Source organism: Helobdella robusta (assembly GCF_000326865.2).
Source record: "Helobdella robusta unplaced genomic scaffold HELROscaffold_29, whole genome shotgun sequence".
NCBI classification, from domain to species: Eukaryota; Metazoa; Annelida; class Clitellata; order Rhynchobdellida; family Glossiphoniidae; genus Helobdella; species Helobdella robusta.
The window spans coordinates 1,268,427-1,296,084 of NW_008704475.1; the positions used below are offsets into that span (position 1 = coordinate 1,268,427).

At 34.6% G+C, this 27,658-nt stretch overlaps 1 protein-coding gene across 1 annotated transcript; it reads right to left on the reverse strand.

Annotated features, from left to right (window-relative positions):
* HELRODRAFT_81208 (hypothetical protein) lies at positions 1-26,501 on the reverse strand (the record flags this gene model as incomplete). The annotated part of the gene is made up of 4 exons (XM_009020823.1): positions 1-116; positions 285-607; positions 9,460-9,483; positions 26,362-26,501. Coding segments are annotated over 4 exons (603 nt in total), but the record flags the coding sequence as incomplete, so codon positions are not given.
* Between the last annotated feature and the right edge of the window lie 1,157 nt (positions 26,502-27,658).

Consider the following 27,658-nt stretch of genomic DNA (forward strand, 5'->3'; position numbering starts at 1 on the left):
TCAGCTTCCACGGTTAGATTCTCCAAGGCATTTGTTTAGACTTATGTTTGACAGTTCGACAACCAATTCTGCCACAAGGAGTCTATGTTGGGCGACACATGATTCGCCAGGTATAACTTTGACGTTTTTAAATAGCCTTCGGTGTTGTTGCTTGACAGCGAAGAAATCAATTTGCGTGGCTGATGGTCCACTTTTGTATGTTATGAGATGTTCTAACCTCTTTCTAAAATATGTGTTCAGTAAACAAAACCTGTGACTTTCAACAAACTCATGGATGCGGTTACCATCTTCATTTCGATCTCCATAGCCAAAACCGCCATGTACGTTGACTAAACCATCTGTTTTCTCTCCAACGTGGCCATTGAGATCTCCTCCAATCAGGATTGATTCAGATTTTGGTATTGTTGAGATGGTGTCAGAGAATGCAGTCCAGAAGTTATTTTTCATCTCTTTTGATTTGCCTGTCTGTGGAGCGTATGCAGAAAAAATAATCATTGTTTGCTTTTCTATGCGAAACTTGATCCACATGAGACGTGAATTAATCCTTTTAATATCCAGTACTTCTTGGGCTAGCGGTTTTCTGACAAAAATTCCAACACCATTTTTACTTTTACTTGTCTAAGAAACTTATAAACCAAAGCAGCACTGAATTAAATATGTGAAAAATAGAAGTAGCCACGAAATTTTAATTACAAGTATAAAATAACTTGTATGCAATTCTGCATTTGACAGAGCAGCACTATAGAGAATCAAAAAATTCGCAAAAAGAGATATCACGTTATGAACGTATCAAAGTGTATTGCTACTGATATTGTTGAACGTTTTAAAATGATTAAACATTCAAGTAACATCTTGTGAACGTTTTGAATTTACAAATTTTTTAATAATAAACATAATAAATAAGAAATTAAAAAAAAACAACAGTATATCTACCCAGATGTGGAACCCAGGTTTTTAATAAAAAGTTCATTGGCCATTTGTTTTCGTTCTTCCAAATTAATTCTTTTAGTTTTTTCTTCCGCTAATTGTAATCTGGAAATATTAAATTATCATTCAAAACATATATAAATATGTTTAGAATGAAATAAAAAATTATCTCTTTAATGTTAATCAACAATGTTTGCATATAAATATAACTGAAATCAAATTTTTTATTCCAGACAATATACTGGAAAATACTAATACAAATGATAATAAAAACAACACAAAATTTTAAAAAATGCAACATATAATTTAAAAATTACTCCAATTGTTTCAACTTCAACTCCAATTCTAATTTCAATTTTTCCAAGGACAGTTTTTCTGATGTAAGTATTTCTATTTTTCTAAGATTGAAATTTAGTAGAATTTAAAAATTGGGATTGGTATTGTTTTCTTTATAAACAAGAAAAAATAAATTAATTAATTAATTTCGTGGAAAGTTTGTTTTAATAAACTTTACTTTTTGTAGGCCAAATTGTTTGATTCTAAACTTGCTTTTGCATTTTCTAACGTTATTCTAGACCTGTGTTCTTTATGATATTTCTCCTTTTCTATCTGTAAATACTTTTGTAGTTTCATAACGTTCTTTATATCTGTAAAACAGTATTTACAACTGAATTAACTAAAAAAGTAAAAAGTATGGAAAGTGTTCAGTGGAGTACTAGGACTATTGAGACCTGGAGTGAAAATATTTGTGAGGCCTTTCAATATATATGTGAAGTTGTGACGATTGTGATAATAATGATTGCGCGATTGAAATATGCCGCCTGTATTGTGATGATAATGATTGCGCGATTGAAATATGCCGCCTGTATATTTTGTGAAATTGTGACGATTGTGATGATAATGATTGCGTCTTTGAGGCGTGCCGCCTATATATATCTATATATTTTACTAGACATTCTATGCATGTATATTTTGTTATTTGATATACTATATATGCGACGCTGCTGTGCTGTTTTGTATATAGGGAGTATAGCAATATATGGGACGCGTGCTACGCGCTGTTCTGAGTATAGGAAAAGAGTATAGATGCGAGTATAGAATGTTCTATGATATAGAAAGCGTTATGTAGATAGGGCGGTAAAAGATATAAAAGGCCGCGAGTTGAGATATGGAGGCGGGTCGTTTGTTATTTTATTTTAGGTTTTGTTTCTTGCTTGGTAGTCGTATTATTAATAGATTAATTTTAGATTTATCGTTTTTTTTATAAAGACAGAGGTTTGATTTGTATTATTTTGTTTGTTATTTTATTTCTTTTATTGAATAAAAGAAGTGTACACGTGGAAGTTTGATTATTCTATTCTATTATTCTTAATTATTTTACTTAAAATAATGGATGTTGAAGAAGACTTGCTGATAGTTGACGAGGTCGGCGTCTCTAGTCAACAAGCAGGGCGCGAACAAACTTCCGCCCGGCCCGTGTTTTCAGACCCTGAGAGGGTCTATTGTAGAGTGGCGGATCCCGGCCAGGAAAGACTCCGCCAAAGCGAAGGCTCGGGTGGATATTCGTATGCGGACGCGGTTCGGGACCGCGTGGTGCGGAATTCGAATGTCGCCCGGCGAAAATCTACACACACACACACACACACACACACACACACACATATATATATATATATATATATATATATATTTTGGTAACAGACTGTTGTTAACGCAACACTTCAAAAATTCAACACTACTTTCAACATTGTTCAACTTTTTTAATATTTCTTTTTAATTTATTAATTTCAAATTTGCAAATAGCTATTTGCAAATTTATTTAATAAAAATTTTTAAAAAACAATAAAATGTCTAATTTCTCTGAAATTAATAAATTAAAAAGAAATATAAAAAAGTTGAACAATGTTGAAAGTAGTGTTGAATTTTTTAAATATATATATATACATATATATATATATTAATGGCGGTTGGTAGACACAAGCAAAATTTTAGTGTTTTTGTTTGAAAATAAGGTTTATATCAATGATAATTGTTTCAAAAATGAAGCCTCTAAATTTTCACTATCGAGGAACTAAATAATAGTGAAAAACGTTAATTACTGAAATATAAACTAGTTACTGAGACAACGCGGGGAAACTTAAAATTGGACAAGTTTTGTGAGTTAGTTGATTTGAGAAAGTATATTTTTGATAAACTTTCTGAATTAGCTCCAATTTATACTATACTAAACATTGACCAAGTTCCTATTAGACTGGCCAAGAATTCTACTCAAACAATTTTTGAAATTGAAATAATTTTTGATTTTCTTTTGAAATTAAATGAAAAATTAGATAATAACTGTATGGTAGTCTCACAACTGCACAACGAACTCGAAGACGTGTGCAATAAAATCACCCGTTCTAATGTGTGCGTTATCTCTCGAAATATAAATAGATTGCACAAAACTAATTTTAATAACAAGCAACATGAAGTTATAAATAATCCATTAAACATTGTAACCTCTGATTCAATAAAATTACTTCGGACTAAAAATTATGATAATGATATTCTTCAGTTATCTTCAATTAATGATATTAAACTTAATAAAAAAAACCCTCGAAATTACAAAGTAATCAACAGTTTTAAAAAAATAATTTAAATCAATTTGTTAAGCGTAAAAAAGAATTTCCTCCAATGATAATCAGAACAATCGGTAAACTCTGTGAAAGGTATTGAAAAACGAGCTCTTATCTATTTGGGCAACATCGTGAAATTGTACCAAGGAGATAGTCGTGGAGCATCTCAGGCAATTCAACATCAAATACTTCTCGGTTTTTTCGTTTGTTAGTAAAGCAGGAACTCGCTGAAAATGACGATGATTGTCACGTTGCGTTCAGAATATTATCAAGATATTATCCCGAAATTTTTAATCCCGAAATTTAGCCTCGTCATGCGAACATCAGAGATTGGATATTCGTGCTAAAAATAAACAGTCAGTTAGTAACAACTTAAATCAAAATCAAGGCCAGATTTATCAATTATTATTCATTTATTTCAAACAATTATAATTAATTTTATGCTACTGATATAATTGATAACCCTTTTAATATTAACGACAAATTTGTGGATAATTTGTCTATCTTACATGTAAACTCGCAGAGCTTATTAAATAAATTAGGTGACTTATGTATTTTGTTAAAATCTTTAAATGTTCAATTTACTATAATAGCTATATCGGAAACTTTGCTTATTATTCCTTGGCCTGGTTGGATGGGTAGAATATAGGTTTGAGGGAAATGCCAGAGATTCGAGATGTGGCGGAGGCGTTGGGTTGTTTATCAGCAATTTAGTTGATTAAAAATTGAATGATGACGAGATTAAGAACTATAAGTATAATACTGTTATAAATTCGCTGGGGTTGTTTACGACCGACAACCGTAGAGTTCGTATATCCGATAAGAATCAACTCGAACGATAAATTGTCCAATACGAATTTATTAAAGAAGCCAAACTGTCAAGTAATTACAGAATGAATTATTTTATAATTGCACACTTGTAAACGAACGAACTCAATTTGTAAAACACACGCACTTCAACTCGTACTTGCTACACTTCGTAACTTTCTGTGACCACACGTCTTCGCTCGTATGTGGTCCTATTTATCAGCTTTCTTTTGCAATGCATAGACATTTTACAACACTGCGTACCATAGATAATTATTGTCATAATTATGAAGCGCTGTATTTATAACAAAACTAATAGAATTATTGTTTTATATATAAAATAAATACAAATACTAATACAGATTTTCTAAATACTAATACAGATTTTAGATCCAAAATCAAATTGGATTTTGAACACCTGCCTTTTTTTTACATAATTTTACCCTACTCATTAATTTGCCGACCAGATTAAATTCTCGTTTCTCTTCATTTCTGGATAACGTTTAAATACTTCATTTGGTGTTGTTATCCATGATTTTTCGGACCATTATCCATGATCCCTTAACACCGGTTAATCCTTCCAAACGCAACAGATCTTGGGTTAACCAAAACGTTATCAAATTAGCAAAAATTAAATCTAAATTATTTGAAATATCAAGTAAATATTCCAATAATATAAATCTAATCCAATATAAAAAGTTTCTCAACTTTTTTATCAAATTTAGGCGTGAAACGGAGAAAGCATATCACAAAAACATGTTTTGCCAAGTCGAGTAACGTAACAACTTGAAATGCAACTGGAAATTAATGATAAAATTTTGTGCAATAAAAGCCTAATATCTCAATTAACCAACTAGTTTACAAAAATAATATTTTAAATAACAGTCTTGACATATGCTCTAAATAGTAATTTCATTGACACTATAAACCAGCTTCAGTATGAATTGTCCCAGAACACGTGTTTAGATAAGTTAATAATTGATAAACAAATTTAAATTAACTCATTCTATTTGGACCCTTTTGAGTCATCGGAAATTCTAAAACCAATCAATAAATCTTCGTTTTGCGTCCAGAGACACAATCTCCCAAGGTAGGACGTTGTTTTCTTTGCTATCAACTTTTTGCGCCAACCAAATTAGACGATCAGTTCTATCCATTTCATTTAAATTTAGAGCTTTCATGTCTTGCGCGATTGTTTGAGACCAGGACTTCCGGTGTTGTTATATGGTGCAGAAACATGGCCAATGACAACCAAACTGGAACAACAACTTCAACGAACCAATATGAAAATACTCCGATCGATGCAACGAATTAGTCTGAAAGACCACATCAAATCTACCGAAATACTGCGTCGTGCTGGTTTAGATGATATAAAGGACGAATACCGGCAACACCGTCTGCGGTGGCTTGGTCATGTCAAACAAAGTGGAAACAGTGCCATAACTTCTTTTGCAGATGTTGAGATACCTGGCACACGTCTAAAAAGCCGTCCAAATAAATCCTGGTCGCAAACAATCGAGCAAGACATAAAAGCTCTAAATTTAAATGAAATGGATACAACTGATCGTCTAATTTGGCGCAAAAAGTTGATGGCAAAGAAAACAACGTCCTACCTTGGGAGATTGTGTCTCTGGACGCAAAACGAAGATTGATTTATTGATTCTTCTATCCAAACCATCCCTGCCTTCATTATTATTATTTTCATTTTTTCAATCAAGATAATTTCTAATGAAAAGCATAAAAAAATTATTGAATGTAACCCGTATCTAGAGAAAAACCTTCTGTCTCCATTGCATCATTCCAGGTAACCACATGGTTTTCGCTTTCGTTATCACTGCTAGTAACATCTGTTTCATACATATTCTGAAATAAAATTTATAAAAAAAACACTTCACTGCTGGCCGTTAACTAGCTAAGGCTAAATTATAGCGTCCAAATTATAGCGTATATATTGATAACTGTATAAATAAAAATTTCCGTTTGGACGTGTTTTCAAACTCTGAAAGAGTCTATTGTATTAATATATATATATATATATATATATATATATATATATATATATATATATATATAACTACAAAGTAATTTAAACTGGAATGAACACATTGTTTCAGTCAAAAATAAAACTAGAAATTTTCTTTTTATTATTAATAAACTAAAGAACAAATTTAATAAGAAAACTGCTCATTTTGTATAATAGTTTCATTTTACCATATTTGTCATATTGTAACATCATTTGGGGTAACAGCCCTGCTTATATTGTTAATGACATATTTATTATGCAAAAATTCTTTTTAAAAATTCTTTATAATTTACACTATAGATCGCATGTTAATCATTTATTTCTTTCATCCAACATCCTAACTATTTTTCAATTGAACATCTACTTTTCATCTGTATTTATTTTTAAGTTTGTACACAGTTTATTGCCACCATTTTTTAATAATTGTTTTCATTTCAAATCTGATATTCATAATGTGGCTACTAAACAACATAATACTTTTTATTTATACCTTGTCCGATTGAAATTGATTCATCAAAGTATTTTTTTTAATGGTCCAAGAATCTGGGATGATATTTTACCTGCTTCTGTAAAGAATATTTCTAGCTTTGCCTTGTTTAAAAATGCTGTTAAATCTTTTATTAAGCTGTATGAGCCACCTTGAGGCTCGAATATACTTAAAATTAGTTCAAGTATAAATAATTTAGGTGAGGGAAAAATTATAATAAATTGTGTTTTGGTTTTGAATGTACTGTTGATATTGTTGCTGTTGCTGATGATTCTGTTCTTGATGTTATTAATGGTTGATGATCATATGGGATGATGATGATTGTACGTTGGTGTTTTAGTTAATGTACATATATGTGTTAATATATGTACAAAGTCGAATATTTATGTATCTATTATTTTTATTGTTTCAGTATGTATTCGCATATGCTTGTGTGTTTATATATGTACAAGGAAGAACATTTATATATCTATTATTTTGATTGCATCAGTATATATATTCATGCATACATATGTGTTTATATATGTGGAAAAACGAACATTTATATATCTATTAATTTTATGACATCGGTGTATGTACTCATTCATATATGTCTGTGTGTTTTACATATATACTCAGTGCTGAACACTTATATATTTATTTGATTGCTTCAGTGAATGTATTCATATGTGCTTATATGTTTATGTATGTACAGGTATGAACATTTATATATCTGTTACTTTTATTGCATCAGTATATATATATATATTCATGCATACTTATGTGTTTATATATGTGGAAAAACGAACATTTATATATCTATTAATTTTATGACATCGGTATATGTACTCATTCATATATGCTTGTGTGTTTTACATATATACTCAGTGCTGAACACTTATATATTTATTATTTTGATGGCTTCAGTGAATGTATTCATATGTGCTTATGTGTTTATGTATGTACAGGTATGAACATTTATATATCTGTTACTTTTATTGCATCAGCATATATATTCATGCATACTTATGTGTTTATACATGTGGAAAAACGATGATCCATATATCTATTACTTTTGTTACATCAGTGTATGTATTCATACGTGAGTATGTGTTTATAAATGTGGAAGAATAAACATCTATATATCTATTATTTTTATTGCATCAGTATATGTATGTTCATATTAATGTCAATATGACTTTACCCATTGACTATGGGTTTTTATATGTATGGAAACGAATAATTTATATATCTTATGTGTTTATATGTATTCATGCATGCTGATTACATCAGTATATATATACATATGTGCGTATGTATTTATATATGACATCGGTATATGTATTCATTCATATATGCTAAAATAATGCTTGTGTGTTTTATATATGTACAGAGCTGAACATTTATATATCTATTATTTTGATTACTTCAGTATATGTATTCATATGTGCTTATGTGTTTATATATGTACTAAGATGAACATTTATATATCTATTGCTTTTATTACATCAGTATATGTATTCATGCATACTTATGTGTTTATATATGTAGAAAAAGGAAGATCCATATATTTATTACTTTTAGTACATCAGTGTATGTATTCAAACGTGATTTTGTTTTTAAATTGCATATCGTATCACGGTGGTCTGTACAAGTTTTGATTTTCTTATGGGATCTCCGTAAATCCTCACAATCTCAAATCCTTTCTTTTATTTTCATTTTGTGTTTCGGATTTAAATAAATGAATTTTTGATTTTGATATATATATATATATAACATTTTAACAAACGTCCTACCTCGGGAGAACGTCCTACCTCGGTAGAACGTCCTACCACGGGAGAACGTCCTACCACGGGAGAACGTCCTACCACGGGAGAACGTCCTACCTCGGGAGAACGCCCTACCTTGAGAGAACTGGGTCTCTGGACGTTAACGATGATTGAATTGATATACATTTAAACAAACACACACACCTATATATATATATATATATATATATATATATATATCATACATATCACATATCATATATATATATATATATAGTTTATTAAAATTCAAATTAAACTTATTTTCCGAATTCATGCTGCAAATAAGTCCATATTTCGATTCATTCGAAATCGAAATATGGCCTTATTTGCAGCATGAATTCGGAAAAGAATTTTATTTTGAATTTTAATAAACTAAACGTTCACCAAAAAACTTTAGTGAGAAAAATTGAAAAAATGAACTACAAACATATTAACGCCAAACATTCGGTAGAATTTATAGAATGTAAAAATTATGGTCTATTACCAACATATATATATATATATATATATATATATATATATATATATATATGTGTGTGTGTGTGTGTGTGTGTGTTTGTGTATAGTGTATATAATTTCTAAATATATATATTATATATATATATATATATATAGAAAAAATGAGGTATGGGTCTCAAGGGCTGTATTTTACTGGTCAAATGTGCAGCAATAAATCCTGGGTTATGCCCTCTGACACACGCTTATATATATATATATATATATATATAGAAAAAAATGGGGTATGGGTCTCAAGGGCTGTATTTTACTGATCAAAGGTGCAGCGATAAATCCTGGGATATGCCCTCTGACACACGTTCTGCTCCTAAATACCAGCTCTCTGTGGGTAATGCTACTAGCAGAAGGAGCGTTAACCCAGTCAACGTCAACTATTAAGTTACCAAAAAAAATGTTAACTCTGATTTCAAAACCAGGAGAAAACACACTACGATAACAAAACCCGAGTGGATGGAGTTCAAAGCTAAGGATAGCACATCACATTGTCCAGGAGAAGAAAAACTCCAATCGCAAACCGCGTTGAGATTACGCATTAGGCGGCTTTCATCATATAGAACTTACCGGCAACCCTTTCCTGGTCGTCTTGGAGACTGTCCATGCCACTGGGTTCAGACGGCTGCAACAAAGTTTTGTGAACCGAGAGTTTTCGCAAACTTCTTCCACGTTAAAATTTTCCTGCATCTGTTTCACACACTAATACTGGTGACAGGAGAATTTTTAAAAACCTGCGGCGATAGTTATACTGTGACTTGGAAAAGAAAATGACAAATCTTTTCGGCAGCTTCCAGGGCAACTGAGCATTCCTATTTAGGACTCACACTGCTCATCTCAAAGTGAGGAGAGGCCTAGAAAATGTGGCCTAAAATTTGCTCAACCTTTCTCTAAATTGGTAACCGCGCTCATTGGGCATCTTCATTAGCGATCAAAAACAAGAATCTACTCGTAGACATATTCGATTTTAAACTTAGAACGTCCAAACGCTTTTAGACCAAATTGTAACGGAACGACCTGCGTGGCGCATTGCTCTTATTGCCCTCGATTTTGTCACTGCACTGCACCGCACTGTCTCAAACCCGACTGCCGGACGAAGAATCTCTGGTTAAAGTGGGGGCAGGATACACATTTTTTTAGAAATGTTTATCAAACAATAATCCGCGGATTCATGGTGTTAGTTTTGCTGCCCGTTCTAAAGCCTCTCATAAAACTTACAACAACAAATATCAAACTTACTCAAAAACATTACTGAGACCAGTCTTGGAAGGAAAAACCTATGTAAATGCGCATTTTACTTGCAAAAAATCGCCATATGATACCCTGATAAATTGATAAAAGATATGTCTCCCAAATGTCTTCGTACCACCCTTCAGAAAATACATAAAAATGACACAATCGTAGTTCTTGACAATTTCAACACAATAGGACTGATTGTTAATTCAGAGAGCAAACTGTTCAAACACAACTCCCATATCAAATGATCACGCGAACCATTCATGAGTGCTACTTCAATTACTACTACTAATGGTTGGTATTCATGCGAACTCTGGCTCTCCTTTAAACCATCTCAACAACAACAAATTTATCCCAAAATCACAACAACAAAAATTCAACAACTGGTAACAATAGACATATCAAAATTGTGGTCAAATCAACAACTACAAAAATTCTATTAACAGGCATTAACACTTCGTCATAACCATCTAAACCAACAACAAGACATCTCAAAACTTAAACTATCTCAACATTCTACAATTAAACTGCAATGGAATACAAAACAAACTAGACTAGTTTGAACTACACTTGCAAACTCACAACATCCACATAGCTGCATTACAAGAAACCAAACTAAAACCAAACAGCAAAGACCTCAAAGTGTCAAACTACACAACATTCCGCAATGACAGAATCAACAAAACTGGAAGTGGACCGCTATATTTCATTTCACAATATCTATCTTTCTCAACATTCTAAACAACGCAATTTAAAAAGCTCAAGCCATTCAAATCAAGATTTGACAATTAATAATAACTAGATATCTTCCCATAGCAGTTGCCCAAACAATTGTTTTCTTTCAAGTTTATTATTAAATGTACCTAATTCAATCATCCTTGGCTATTTCAATGGACACAACTCAACTATTCAGGGTAAAAAAAACGAAGAGATTACACAAGAAATAGACAACTCATCATCCGGAACACAAATTAACATACCCAAAAATAATCAACATACTCAGCGATTCAATTATTCATTTAATCAAATGGATAACAAAACTACAACTCAATTTATACCATCGGCCTATACAGGTATCTATAGAATTTGATTATCAATACACTAAAACCTCTCATGAAACTTTCATAAATATCAACAAAGCAAAGCAGATTGAGGAAAATACACTACCGAAACAAAAATAAAATTTGCATCCGCCATCAAACCACAACGCCCAATCAAAACAGAAAAAATCATCCAATGAAACAAGCAAACGCACTATACCAACTAGCCAAAAAAATTTATCAAACCTGGATTCAACAAAAAAAAATCATTAATTTCATCAACCAAAGACAAACAAATCCAAGCTCAAATAACGTACAAACAATTGGCAAATTAATCAGGAAATTAACCAATGGAGAGAAAAAAAATCAAAATTGCATGAATTTCTATCACCCTTCAACGACAAAGTTAACTCTGAAAAAACTCTGGCAAGCAATAAAGAACATAAATGGTAAACAAAACAATCACCTAACGTAGTAATCAACTTCAAAAACAAATCAATAATTAGCCCTCAAACCATAGTTAACAAATTCAACAAACAATTTACAAGCTTCATATAACACACAACTAATAAAACCAACAGATCATAGATCGTCAAATTAAAAATCTAAGTCTTCATCACATCCTATAAATAGAATCATCAACAACAATTAATGCCATAAAACAAGCTAGACAATCAAAAGTATTTGGCCCAGATCAGCTTACAATATTTCATCTAAAACATTTAGGACAAAACGGAACTAATTATCTTGCTCACATTTTCAATCAATCTTTAAAAACATGCACAACACTTCCAATACTTAAACCAGATAAAGCTGAAAACGAATCAATATCCTACCGCCTTTTCACTACTTTCTCCAGCAGTTAAAATTCTAGAAAAATATCTACAACTCATCAGTAACAAGAACATAACACCAGTCAAGCATCAACACGGTTTCTGATCAAAGCATTCAACAAACACGGTTCTCCTTTAAGTTACCACTGATATCTTCATAGGCTTCAATAAAAAAAGACCACCTAATCAAACAATAATACCGCTCTGGATTTATCAAAAGCATTCGACACTGTTAATCACAAAACTTTCATCAATGACCTGATTGAACAATTCGATAATTACATCCCAAAATTAACAAACTTTTAAAAAAAAATCTCTTCATATATCCCAATAAAAATCCTCAAATATCCTTAAATTAAAATTAATAATTTTATATTACCTCTGGAACATGACCAAAAATCCTCGGTCTAACGTTTGATACAATTTCTCTACATCACCAAATTTCAATAAAATAAAAGCTGCCAAAAGAAACTACTATCTGGGACAGACTGGAGTCAGGATAAAGAAAAACTGATACAAACTTATAAAACAATATTCAGACGAGAGATAGAATACGTTTGTCCAGCCTGATCTCCAAATTTTTCAAAAACAAAGTCATCAAAAACTACAAGCAATTCAAAAAAACGCCCTTCGAATTGCAACAGGCTTCCACAACATCACTTTGCAAGAGTATCTTAAACATGAATGCAAAAATTTTCTCTATTATCCAACATACCAATTTGATTTCATCACAAATATTAATACAATGTCAAAACCTAACACACCCTTGCCACATCACCTCCCAACAAATTAGTGAACGAAAAATCAAGAACATTCTCTAACCTAACTTGAAAAACCCCATTCAACAGTTCATCCATGCCCAAATGACCAGAAAGACCATCAGCCAAGCAGTCAAACAAATTCACACCAGCTCAGTCAGAGAAGCAATATGAAATAACAACTACACACTTCCCATTTTACTCACTAAATTTACACAAACTCCTATCATCAATCCAATAGAACAAACACTACCTAGAAAGACAAGAAGATTTTTAGCACAATTAAGATCAGACCATTGTCACTTCCTCAACGACTACCAGAACAGAATCGACCCAGACATTCTAAACATCAGCTTGGCATGTAACAACAGTCCTCAGAATGCCCAACATCTTTTCAACTATTCCAATAACGCAAAAAAACTACAACCAATTTATCTTTAGACAAAACCAGCAGAAGTTTTTGCTTTGCAACTACAACAACAATCTTCGCATAACAATCAACCGATTTTTGGGAACAATACTATGTCACCGACGTTAATTATACATGAGCTATTAGAGAATTGGACTGATCATCGCCTTGTCGTATCCAAATTTCCAAATAAATTAACCCACTCAACCAACTTGTAGACAGAGTCCTGGTGAAAATCTAAACATCGGGGCTTGCCAAAACTTGATAAAACAGAAAAAACTTCAGGAAGAACTCACTAAACATCTTGAGCTGTCTACAGTATCTCAACAAGCTACTGGTGTACCTTCAATGATCATGAATGGTCAATAATCAGCTCTTGCACAGTCAACAGCTACGAAGGTTCTTGGATTTTCTGCAAGAAAGCATCAGGACTGGTTTAATAAGAATCAACTTGGCATTCTTGATCTTTTGCAAAAAAATAAAGCCCATAAAAACAGGTTCAGCAAACTGCAATCCAGACTCACCCAGTCTTTATCTTTCATAAAAAGAATCACATGTAAAGGTTTTGCAGGTGCTGCGTTGCATGGAAAACAGATGATGGTGAACAGAAAAACACCCAATGATTATACGGCTATCAAATCTGTCTATGAATCAGCCAAGCACTGTTTATCCAGTTAAGCCAAAAGATGGTGCTGCATTGATTAGAGCTTGAGGGAATAGTATCACGTCGGGCCGAGCACTCTGGTGATTTGTTGAACTGCATCAACCCGGTGGATCCGACATTGATCGAAACCCTACCAAAACCTATCCTTTTGACGAGATTTTGTCAGCTGCCAAAGGAATAAAAAAAACGGCAGGACCAGACAGCATCCCCGCAAAGGTGGTCTCCGTCTCTTTCAGTGGCTGCATAATTTCATTCTTCGAATGTGGACCACTGGCATAGTATCACGGCAAATGAAGGATGCCAACATCGTAACCATCTACAAAAAAAGGGCGATAGACAATTGTGTAGTAAAAGTCGTGTGGTAACTCTCCACCGCCCGCAAGATTTTGGCACAAGTCATGTTAAAACGACTCCAAAAACACATTGTTGATGTTGTCATTCCAGAATCGCAATGTGACTTACAAAGCGGTCGTTGCACCAACGATATGATGTTTGCTATACGCCTCCTGATGGCAAAGTGTTATGAACAGAACCAGAATCTTTTCCTGGCCTTCATCGACACGACAAAGATTTTCGACACAGTCAACAAAGACTTATGGATTATCCTGGGTAGATTTGGCTGCCCGCCATAATTTTTGTTTGAACTGCGTTAATTTCATACTGGTATGAGGGCTAAAGAAATGGTTTGTGGTAAGAAATCTAATCTTTTTGATGTTTTGGTGGGGGTAAAATAGGGCGTAAAATAACGCTACCTTGCGTGTTGCGTTCTGGCTTCTGTAAATCTGTTTCTGACTACCGCCGTTCTCATTTATCGCGATGTTTTTCCGTCTGATGAAGACATTCCGCTTCTTTACCATCTCTCTAACATACGACGACTCAAGGCGTAAAGCGAGGTATTACACGATAGAATTTTCGACACCGCCTTCCCTGCCAACACCATCTTCGTTCTCTAGAATAGTCTTAATATCTTCTCGTGTGTCTATAGTCGTGCAGGACTTGCCAACACTGCAAAACCGAGGTACTCTCCCACGCTACAAATTGATATAAACTAGCTAAACCTTCACAATAATTTTTCAAAAATGAACCATTTTTATCAAATTCATCTCGAGCAGTATTAGCAGTTAAAAAAAGGTTTGTAAAAAAAACTCGTCTTTAAAATCGCCATCATTTATATATCTTGCGTAAACCAGCAATTGTGAAAAATATGCAATGTCAACGAATTCATCAAACTGGATACTAAAAACGGGAAGCGGAGCAGATGTAATTTCTTGGATTACCTGATGGATAATATCAGCAGATATATTATTTATTCCCCTGTGATCTGTGTCATAAGACAAGGAAATCAAATTTAATTTTGTAACATTTTCAGCTCCAAATCTTAAATCTAACAATGTCTTTGGCCACTGGCAAAACCAACTTCTCTAGCAATTCTGAGAACTACAGATACTGCTATATTATAATTGTGGTACTTGCGCTAGAATCAAATCTAGATTTTTTAAATCCATCAGCTTTAAATTTGAAATAATTGATGTCTTTGTCGACGGAGTTTGGATGCTTGCATTCAAAATAGCGCTTCAATCGGTTTGTATTCATAGATTCGGCCGATAAAATTTCATAAAAAATTGCGCGATGGGGTTTCTGAATTTCTGAAATAACAATTGAAGTACAACAATAAAAATTCGTAATTATATTGTTATTAACTTCAACGTTCGTCACTACTGACACCAGTGTTGTAACTTCAAAGATCTCACGTTTTGACACTAGTGTCGTGACTTTCACTATCGTCAAGTTATCGATATTCCGTAGGTTCAAGATTTTTGGTAGATAAACACAACTGCTTCAAACGCAAACTTGTTTAAACGTATATTCGAATGACAATAGTAATAAAAGCACTAAATTATTCAATAATCCAAGAAATACGTTCGATGTCCAATGATCGCCAATAATTTACATTGAAACTATATAAATCACAACTTCAACCCCGCTATTAACCTCGCAACAATTAAAAAACTTGCCGTATATACACTTTTACAATCGATGACAAATATAGCAAAGATAACAATCATGATAAGAAATAATATAGCGCAACTCGACTATTCCAAAGTCCTAGGCATGACATAAAACTGCATCCATGCTGCCTTGCGTGCTTTTGAGCAAAAGGCTAGGCCCACCGCTTATAACTGATGGTTGTCGTCAGGATGGGTGTCCGAATGTAAAAATTTCCTCAAAATCATTCTATGCCATCACAAACAAAAACAACGACCCCTAGTCACCAGCAGGCCGTAAGTGGTCAAGGGGTGCTAAGAATCCCTAGAAAGTATGCAATAGCGTAGGGATGTTGTAGAAAAATTCAGAAAGGCCCCACTAAGGTACTTAAACTTGGAACGCTCAATGTTGAATCACTGACTGGCCGCAGCATAGAAATTGCAGATGCTCGAGAGTAAAAAGATTGACATCTGCTGCCTTCAGGAAACCCAATGATAATCGAATGGTGTCTGTCATATCAACTCAGACAAAGAAAAATATAAACTATTCTAGAATGGTCAAAAAACGGCCAAAAATGGTGATGGAATTTTAGTCAAAGAACCGCTAACCCAAAAAGTACTGGATATTAAAAATATTAATTCACGTCTCATGTAGATCAAGCTTCGCCTAGAAAAGCAAACAATGAGTATTTTTTCTGCATACGCACCACAGACAGGCAAATTAGAAGAGATGAAAAATGACTTCTGGGCTGCGTTCTCTGACACCATCCCAACAATACCAAAATCTGAAACAATCCTGATTGGAGGCGATCTCAATGGCCACGTTGGAGATAAAACAGATGGTTTTGACAACGTGCATGGCGGTTTTGGCTATGGAGAACGGAATGAAGATGGCAACCGCATCCATGAGTTTGTTGAAAGTCACAGGTTTTGTTTACTGAACACATATTTTAGAAAGAGGTTAGAACATCTCATAACATACAAAAGTGGACCATCAGCCACGCAAATTGATTTCTTCGCTGTCAAATAACATCACCGAAGGCTATTCAAAAATGTCAGTTATACCTGGCGAATCATTTGTCACCCAACATAGACTCCTTGTGGCAGACCTGGTTGTCGAACTGTCACAACATAAGTCTAAACAAATGTCTCGGAGAATCAAAACGTGGTAGCTGAAAAGCATTATTCATCGAGAAAAATTTCAACAGATTGTCCCCACACAGTTAGACCACCAATCACAAACCAGTACAGATTGGAGTACATGCAAAACCGTTTTGATAAACGCTGCAACTACAGTTTGTGGGAAAACTGGTAGAAAACGTCAGCATGAACGTGACACTTGGTGGTGGAATGACTGTTCAAAATGCAATAGCTGAAAAGAAAGTTGCATACAAGCAATGGCAAAAATCAAAATCTGTTGATGACCATAAAATTTTCCGTGAGAAGAACAAGTTGCACTGGCTCGGACAGATCAGTGCAGAGTAGCTCACTAAAAGCAAAGGTGAACAAATAAATTCTCTGTATCGTATAGCAAAACAAGCAAAGCGTTCGAAAAAAAAACATAGTTGGTGCCTCATGTATCAAAAACGACAAAAATGAGATGGTCTTTGAACAAGATGAGATCAAGCTACAGTGGAGAGAATACTTCAACCGTCTGTTAAATGAAACAAATCCCCATCAATTGTATAAAATATACAATTCCGGTTTCTCAAAAAATTCCGATTCCTTCTCCCGCAAAAATTTATTTAGATTTTTTGATTATTGTCGTTTTGTGCACATTGAGGAGATGATTCTTTATAGGACTTTATTAAGTGCATTTTGACAAATGGCTTGCTGGGTATCCAGTCTATTCTGTATTTCGGCGCTGTTAAACGAAAATTCGATGACTTTTCTTTATTTTTAAATCCGTTTTAATACTAAACGTTTTATTCTCAGAAGCCCTGTCTTCTGTTAATATTGTAAATATCTGTTGTCATAATGGTACTGATGTTTAATTGTTATGCAGTTGGTGGAAAAATTAAGGAAAGTAATCATCATTGTTATCAATCAATCAATCAATCAATCAATCAATCAATCAATCAATCAATCAATCAATCAATCAATCAATCAATCAATCAATCAATCAATCAATCAATCAATCAATCAATCAATCAATCAATCAATCAATCAATCAATCAATCAATCAATCAATCAATCAATCAACCAACCAATCAATCAATCAATCAATCAATCAATCAATCAATCATCAATCAATCAATCAATCAATCAATCAATGATCATCTCTAATCCCTTAACTAACTAATAGGCCGATGGCGTCCAACTTCTTGTCGATTTCTTAAATTTTTTCTATCTTTTTAAATTCAACATTACTACTCAGTCCATTTTGTAATGCCGTCCAACCATTTTCCTTTCTCATCACATTAGTATCGTTGCAATTGCCCGTTATCTGGCATGCTGTAAATATGTCCAAAAAGATCCAGTTTTTCAGATAGATCTTTAAACTTTTTTGAAATTTTTTTGTATATTCATTTTTGAGATTAATTCCTTTTGTAAAATTCAAATTAGTATTATAACTTTGTCCTGGGCATGACATAAAACTGCATCCACGCTGCCTTGCGAGCTTTTGAGCAAAAGGCTAGGCCCACCGCTTATAACTGGTGGTTGTCGTCAGGATGGGTGTCCGGATGTAAAAACTTTCCCCAAATTACTCTTATGCCATCACAAAGAAAAACAACGGCCCCTAGTCCCCAGCAGGCCTTAAGTGGTCAAGGGGTGCCAAGAATCCCTGGGAAGTATGCAATAGCGGAGGGATGTTGCAGAAAAATTCAGAATGGCCCCTCCATGGTACTTAGACTTGGAACGCTCAATGTTGGATCACTGACTGGCCGCAGCATGGAAATCGCAGAAATGCTCGAGCGTAGAAGGATTGACATCTGCTGCCTTCAGGAAACCCGATTGAAATCGAATGGTGTCTGTCATGTCAACTCAGACAAAAAAAAATATAAACTATTCTGGAATGGTCAAAAGACGGCCAAAAATGGTTTTGGAAATTTTGTCAGGGAACCGCTAGCCCAAGAAGTACTGGATATTAAAAAGATTAATTCACGTCTCATGTGGATCAAGCTTTGCATAGAAAAGCAAACAATGATTATTTTTTCTGCATACGCACCCCAGACAGGCGAATCAGAGGAGATGAAAAATGACTTCTGGGCTGCATTCTCTGACACCATCTCAACAATACCAAAATCTGAAGCAATCCTTTTTGGAGGCGATCTCAATGGCCACGTTGGAGAGAAAACAGATGGTTTTGACAACGTACATGGCGGTTTTGGCTATGGAAAACGGAATGAAGATGGCAACCGCATCCTTGAGTTTGCTGAAAGTCACGGGTTTTGTTTACTGAACACATATTTTAGAAAGAGGTTGGAATATCTCATAACATACAAAAGTGGACCATCAGCCACGCAAATTTATTTCTTTGCTGTCAAGCAACCACACCGAATGCTGTTCAAAAACGTAAAAGTTATACCTGGCGAATCATGTGTCGCCCAACATAGACTCCTTGTGGAAGACCTGGAAGACCTGTCGAACTGTCAAAACATAAGTCTAAACAAATGCATCGGAGAATCAAAACGTGGAAGCTGAAAAGCAATATTCATCGAGAAAAATTTCAACAGATTGTCGCAACACAGTTAGACCACCAATCGCAAGCCAGCACAGATTGGAGTACATACAAAACTATTTTAATGAACGCTGCAACTAAAGTTTGTGGGAAAACTGGTAGAAAACGTCAGCATCAACGTGACACTTGGTGGTGAAATGACTGTTCAAAATGCAATAGCTGAAAAGAAAGTTGCATACAAGCAATGGCAAAAATCAAAATCTGTTGATGACCATAAAATTTTTCGTGAGAAGAACAACCATGCAAGACGTCAAGTTGCACTGGCTCGGACAGATCAGTGCAGATCAGATGGCTCACTAAAAGCAAACGTGAACCAATGAAATCTTTGTATCGTATAGCAAAACAAGCAAAGCGTACGAAAAAAGACATAGTTGGTGCCTCATTTATCAAAAATGACAAAAATGAGATGGTTCTTGAACAAGATGAGATCAAATCCCATCAATGTTAACTTTGACGCTCCACCCATCAAAGGTCCAATTCCAGACATCACTGTAGAGGAGCTTACAGAAGCTCTGAAAGCTATAAAGGATGGAAAGGCAGCAGGGCCCTCTGGACTAACAAATGACATTATCAAAGCATCTTGTACTGCAGGTATCCAAACGTTACTACAACTTTGCCGTGAAATCTTGAGAAATTGCTCAATGCCGACTGAATGGAACTATAGCATGACAGTCCCGCTATACAAAGGAAAAGGTGATCCATTGAACTGTTCATCATATCGGGGTATACGTCTGTTAGAACACTTCATGAAAATTGTCAAGAAAATCATTGAGAGAAGATACCTCGCAAAGCATCAACAACTATTACACATTTTTGTAGATTTTGAAAAAGCATTTGATCGAGTTCCCCGTGAAGCAATCAGGTGGAGTCTACTTCAACAACTCAATCCAGAATATTTTGTTCGACTTGTGATGGAAATGTATACGAATACTAAGACTCTCGTCAGCACAACGGTTGGAAACACAGATGCATTTGACATCGGTGTGGAAGTTCACGGCTCGATTCTCAGTCCACTGGAAGAAATCACAAAGCCGATACGCACTGGTGACTTTTGGAATCTTATATATACTGAAGATATAGTTTTAACAGCCACGTCTGAGCAGACATCGGCGTTGGAGTTCACCAAGACTCGATTCTCAGTCCACTGTTATTTATAACTGGGATGTAAGAAATTTCAAAGCCGATACGCACTGGTGACTTTTGAAATCTTATATATGCTGATAATATCGTTTTAACAGCCACATCTGAGCAGAATGCAGCACAGATGTTTGAAGATTGGAACACCAGACTCGCCGATTATGGATTCAAAATCAACATCAGCAAAACCAAAGCAATGAACACTGGTGAACCCATCCAATCCACGGCTACTGTGATTCCACTGCCAGATGATTCTTTTAATATTACTGATTCTTGTCTATCTTAATTTTCTTCCTATCTCTGTAATAGTTTTTTTTCTGTTGTTCTTAATAATTCTACTTCTAACTTTTCTACCCTTACTTTTAAGGTACCTCATGGTTCTATTCTTGGTCCTCATCTATTTAAACTCTTTACATCTGAACTACCTCATATTATTAATAACTTATCTTTCACTAGTCAACAATATGCTGATGATTCTTATATTTATACTCCTTTTCCTCTATCTAATCTCAATAATGTTCTTCATAATCTATCTTTATGTCTTTCTTCAATTATTACTTGATCTGACTCTATGTGTCTTAAATTTAATCCTTCTAAATTTGAATTAATTTGTTTTAATAAATCTAAACACCCTATTACTATTCATCCTATTATCTTACCAGATTCTAAAACTTTTGATGTTTCTCACATAATTCTAGCATGTCTCTTTCTTCTCAGATTAATAGTGTTGTTAGAAGTTTTAACTTTCATCAATGAAGAATAAAAAACTTTTGCCTTTTCTCGATGATCCTATTCTTCTCTTCTTGTTACTTCCTTAGTAATTAGTAGGATTGATTATTGTAACTCGCTCTACTATAGTCTTCCAGATTCTACACTCTAGCTTTAAGTAAAGCTTTTAACTCAGCTACTCTTCTAGTTGCTGGTGCCCCTTTCTTTTCTCATATATCTCCATATCTTGTTCTCCTGCACTGCTTAGCTATGAAATAAAAAATAATTTTTAAAATTTGCACATTTATGTATGCGTTTCAATCTAAATTATTTCCTCAGTACATATCAGATATATTAAATGTGCTGGTTCAGGATCCTCTTCTTGTTCTCACTTAACTCATGTTAAACACTCTTTTGATAAATCTGCTTTTGCTTTTTCAGGCCCTTTTTTATGGAACTCTCTACCTACTTCTCTGACTACTTCTCCATCACTTGCAAAGTTCAGAGCCGATCTCAAGACCCATCTGTTTGCAAAATTTGTTGAGAAGTGCTGTTGAACATCGCTTAACTAGCGCTTTATAAACTAACTGATTGATTGAATATATAAAATAAAACAATATATCTATTTTTATATTATACTTTAAGAATGAATAGCAAAATAAATATTAATATAGAATAGACTCACCATATAGGCATATATATATATATAAACAGAGTTAACAAACAAATAAAATACAGTATTAACTATTAATTAATCATTAATAATTATTGTATTAATTATGTATTAATTATTTTTTTTATTGTGTACTGTACATCTGAGATCATCTTCTTAGTGCTTAGTAGTCTTAAGTTAAGATTCTTAGAAAAAAAACCTATAATTATTATACACTAACAACACTATTACTATACTACTATAGTATATTGTTAATTTTATATATAGAGAATAAAATAAAATTTAATTAATTAACTTGTGTTAATAAATATAATTAATAGGCTTTTTTAATCCACTTCATGCGTTGTCAACAACGACAACAACAACCAGCCGGAAAAAACGATTAAAAGTGAGCATTTTTTAGTTTCTTAAACGATCAAGTATGAAGAATAAACAATATATTCATTCCATATATATAGAATATATATGATATATGAGAAATTCTTTATTATCGATACATATCATGTAACGGGAGGGCGATAATAATTTTATAATCGTTGATTATTCCGCCAGCCATCTTATTTAAATAAATAAAGTTGCGCATATGTGTAGTTATTTTTTTTAAGTTAAAATAAACAAAATTAATAGAACTGGTAAACGTTTATTAAATAAAGTAATTTTTATGTAGTTTTGTAATGCTTAAGTCGCATTCAAATTAATTTTAAAAATGAAAATTAAAAAGTGTTGCATTCTTTCATGCATAAAAACAAGAACTAGGGAAAGACATTTTATTTATCTATTGTTGTTTGTTCAAGCCAAGAAAATGTATGTTTAATCTTAGATTGTTCTTTGATTTTATTTCAGAATAAAAATACAACATCAAAAAGAACCAAAAAAATCTCTAAATTTAATAAATATATTAACCATGTTAGTTAACTTGTATTTTTCGTTAAACCAAAAAAAAACGTGATTTGTTTTTAAATTTCAGGATCACAAATACTGGTTGACACCAAATAAAATGTCAAAAAAATTTGAAATAACATAAACAATTTTAAAAGAAGTTAAATCTAAGTATATCAATTTAAAACAAATACATGTTTAAAAAGCTTTTGAATACAAAAAAGTTTTGCAGGAATTAAAAGAAAAAAATTTGATGAATGAAACATTTGCACAGTGATTGTCATTCTACATAGGTATTTAAGTTAATAGAGTCACAATTTTATACATTGCAAAGAGGCCCTATTCAACACAACAAACAACACACGTTTAGACGACATTTTCCCTGAGATCGGGGGTTGCCGTTTGGCTACCTATGATGAAACCGAAATACCCCTCGACGCCATTCACATCTGTCACTCACCTCAGTATCACGCAACCCCGCTTTCACTCTGTCTTCTCCATCTGCTCTCTCCATCCCAATCACGGACGACCCCTTCCTATCACTCCTTCAACCTCGAACTCCAACGCTCGCCAAATCTCGACCCTTCCATCCCTTCTCAACACATGTCCATAACACCGCAATCTCGATCTCTTTATCAATGTCACACTGTCCTCATTTAGCCCCATCATCGACATCAGCTCTGCCCTACTCCTCCTATCCTTCACTTTAACCCCACACATCATCCTCACAATAGCTCTTTCAGCCCTCTGCAGTACACTTTCCTCCTCTCTCCTCAACACCCAAGTTTCACCACCATATACCATTGCTGCTCTCACACATGCTTCATCTTCACTGACCATTTTTTCCACACAATACCCCACTCAGTTCCTTAAATTTCATCCATCCCACACGAACTCTAGCCGTAACAGCGCTCAAACATCCTCCATCCGCTTTTAGCTTAACCTCTAAATAAACAAAGCTTTTCATTCTTTCAATACCACCACTCAACCCCGTCATTGCGTCCGGCCTATTAATCACACCATGAACACATTTCTTACATTTGAACGTGCCTTCCACTTTTTTCAGTGCCCCCCCTCACACCACTACATCTCTTATGCACCCACTTCTGACATCCTATACATCCGAGTTAGCTTTCACTCTTCTGTCACATACCCCACAGAGGTCTATTTTACTTATCACTCGCTCCCCACCTTCCCCACTCACCATTACCTTCGTCTTACCAATATTAACTTTTAACCCTTTTTTTCAATAACACTTTTCCATCTGTCAAATTTTAACTGCAATTCTTCCATGCTATCAGCCATCAAGACTAAATCATCTGCATACAAAATCTCAAATAACAACCCCTCCATATGTTTCCACACACAACATCCATCACAATTGCAAACAAAAACGATGATAACACTGATCCTTCACTGATCCTTGATGCACTCCTATCTTTACACTAAAAGCGTCCGACACCCCCCTTCCGACCCTCACATTTGTCTTCGCCCCTTCATGCAGCTGCATCACAATTTTAACAAGTCTCTTCTTCCCTCCTTTCTTCCTCAACGTCCATTCAATGACCTTCCTTGGTACTCGATCAAAAGCCTTTTCTAGATCCACAAAACACAAGTACAATCTTCGTTTCTTTTTTCTATAATTCTCCTGCAACATTCTCACTATGAACAACGCATCCACCGTTCCCCTACCAGGCATAAACCCAACACTGCATTTCATTAACTATCACCATATTTTTCGACCTCCTCTCAAGCACCCTCTCCACTACCTTCATTTCATGCTCTAGCAATTTCACACCCACAATCTCTCACACCTTTTTTGACGTTTTACAACAGCACCAACACACTGTGTCGCCAATCTTCAGGTATACCTTCATCATCAAATATACTGTTAGCAATTCTCATCATAACTTCAATTCCTATCACCCCACTCGCTTTTATATGTTCCGCCGCCACTTCCAAAACCTTGTCGGCTTATCTAGTTTCATTTCTCTAACTGCTTTCTCTACTTTCTCCATCGTCACCTTCTCTATGGGATCCTGTGTTGACCACGGATCCCCATCTCCATCCTACTCCATTCTCTCAATTATCAAATTTTTCATTATGAGCTTTCCACCCCTGAGCTTTTTCCTCCTCACTATGGCACACTTGCCAAATCTATCCCAAAACATTCCCATTCCTATAAACAACTTTCTTTTCCCTCATTGACTGCTTTGAACATTTTCCTCGAACAAATTCCATTTCCCTCATTAAGCTATCAGATGCTTTTGTCATTGCATTTGCCACTGCCCGTTTTGCAACCTTCCAGCCTTTCTATACTCTGACTCTGCCTTCCCCGTTATGTCCTTTCTCTACACCTTAAACCACTCTTTCTTGACCTCCAAAACCTTTTTTATATCTTAATCCCACCACCACGTCTCACCATGCCTACACTTTCCTTTCGTCCATCCACATACTTTATCTGTCGTAGCTAACACACAGTCCCTATATCTCTCCAAAACATCTCCATCCTTACCACTCTTCCAACTTTTAGCCACCTTCACTTCAAATGCCTTCCTCACCTCTGCATCCTGTAACTTCCATGTCTTTCTCTTTGCCACAAACATATCCTTCTTCCTCCTCACCATTTCTTTTGATGCCACATCCATCACAACCATACTATGCTGCTACATACCAGGTATTGCCTTCACATTCCTTACATACTTTCTATGCTTTGCCCTTACCAATATATAGTCTATCATTGACCTATGCTCCCCTGACCTATATGTAATTAATCGTGCAGGTTTCCTTGTAAACCAGGTTTTCCCCACCACTATGCAATGTGCATCCGCAAACTCCAACACTCTACGCCCTTCCTTATTTTGTATACTATATCCCCATCCCTCATGTACACCTTCATATCCGTCTGCATCCGCCCCCACATGGCCATTCAAATCACCAACACCACAAACTCATCCAACCCCGCTTGCCCAATCTCGTCAGAAACATCATCATAAAACCTATTCTTCTCCTCTTCCTTCCTACTTTGTTGCGGAGCATATCCTGATATTACCCTCACTATTACCTTTCCAAACACCATCACCACCACAATTACACCATTGCTTTTTTGTCTCATTTTCAACAACTTCTCTACCAACTCTTCTCTTACCATCACACCAACTCCTCCCGTACCATCATCCCCCTTCCACCACAACTCACAACTTATACCTTCCACCTTTAGCCCCTACAAACCTTGTACCCTCTCCCTTCCATCTGATTTCCTGTAATGCAGCCACGTCAACCATTCTCCTCTGCAACTCCTCCACCATTTCCAAACTCCTTCCTCTCAGCGTGCCTCTATTTCAGGTACCAAACCTCCAACCACTTGTTCTACAAGTAATCCTTCCATCCATAGTGCCTTGCACCGCCATACTATAGAGTGGGGTGCCAGGAGACAGACCATCTACAGGGTCTCCAGGGATTTTTCGCACCCTCTTCTGCCGGATACTGAGGGCCATTGTCATTTTTGTCATCATAAATATTTTTATTGGCTAATTTTTACGCAGGACGCCCTTCCTTACGCAACCACAGTTATAAGCGGTGGGCCTAGCTTTTTGATGATCTAACATCACTTACAAGGCAGTGAGGGAGGTTAGAAGAGGTTCTATTCATGTTTAAAAAAAGAGGCAAATATTATTCTGGCGAAGAGAGAAGTTTCGCTCTTACTCTCCATCTATATGGACCAAAAGCCTATGAATTTTTAACATCAAAAGGTTTTCGCTCATCACATTGTCTTGTCGAACCATGAGAAAGTAAAAATTTTTTTAAAAATTTATTTAAATTTGTATTGTTGATGAAATTGAAGATTATTCACGGATATTTAAATTGTTAAATGGTTGAGAAAGCTAGATGCCTCTCCTGGCATAAATATGCAAATTGTTGAAAGCAAGTAATCGTTTTAGCATAATCAAAACCAAAACGCGAGGTCCCAGTTTGAATTATTTTAAAGAGTTAACAAGACATAGTGGCAGAGAGAATTACTTATTCAACAGAGTCGCAAATACTTGGAACTCATTACCAAATGAACTTGTTGAGACACAATCAATGAACAAATTTAGAGAAGGCATTGATTGTTGGATTAACAACAATCAATCAACGATTCAGCTGTGTTAGCATGCCGGACATCATGCTCTCTGGATAACCTCCAGAAAAACATTAATGCTACTACTAATGCTACTGCTACTACTACTACCACTACTACTAGCATTGCTGCTACTACTACTACTACTAAAAGCCATTCTCATTTCCAAAGTGTTCATTAATTATTGATGCTGTGTCAATAAAACAACATTTGGCATTTATCAAAAATAAAAAATAAGTTTTTGGGTATGTTGATTTAGGATTGGGTAAAGTTTTTTATATTCATTCATTTAATGATGAATATTTTTTACTAATCAGTTCAGTAATCTTTAATCTTTTTCCTTCCTTATCAGGGATATCAAGCGCAAATTAATTTTTT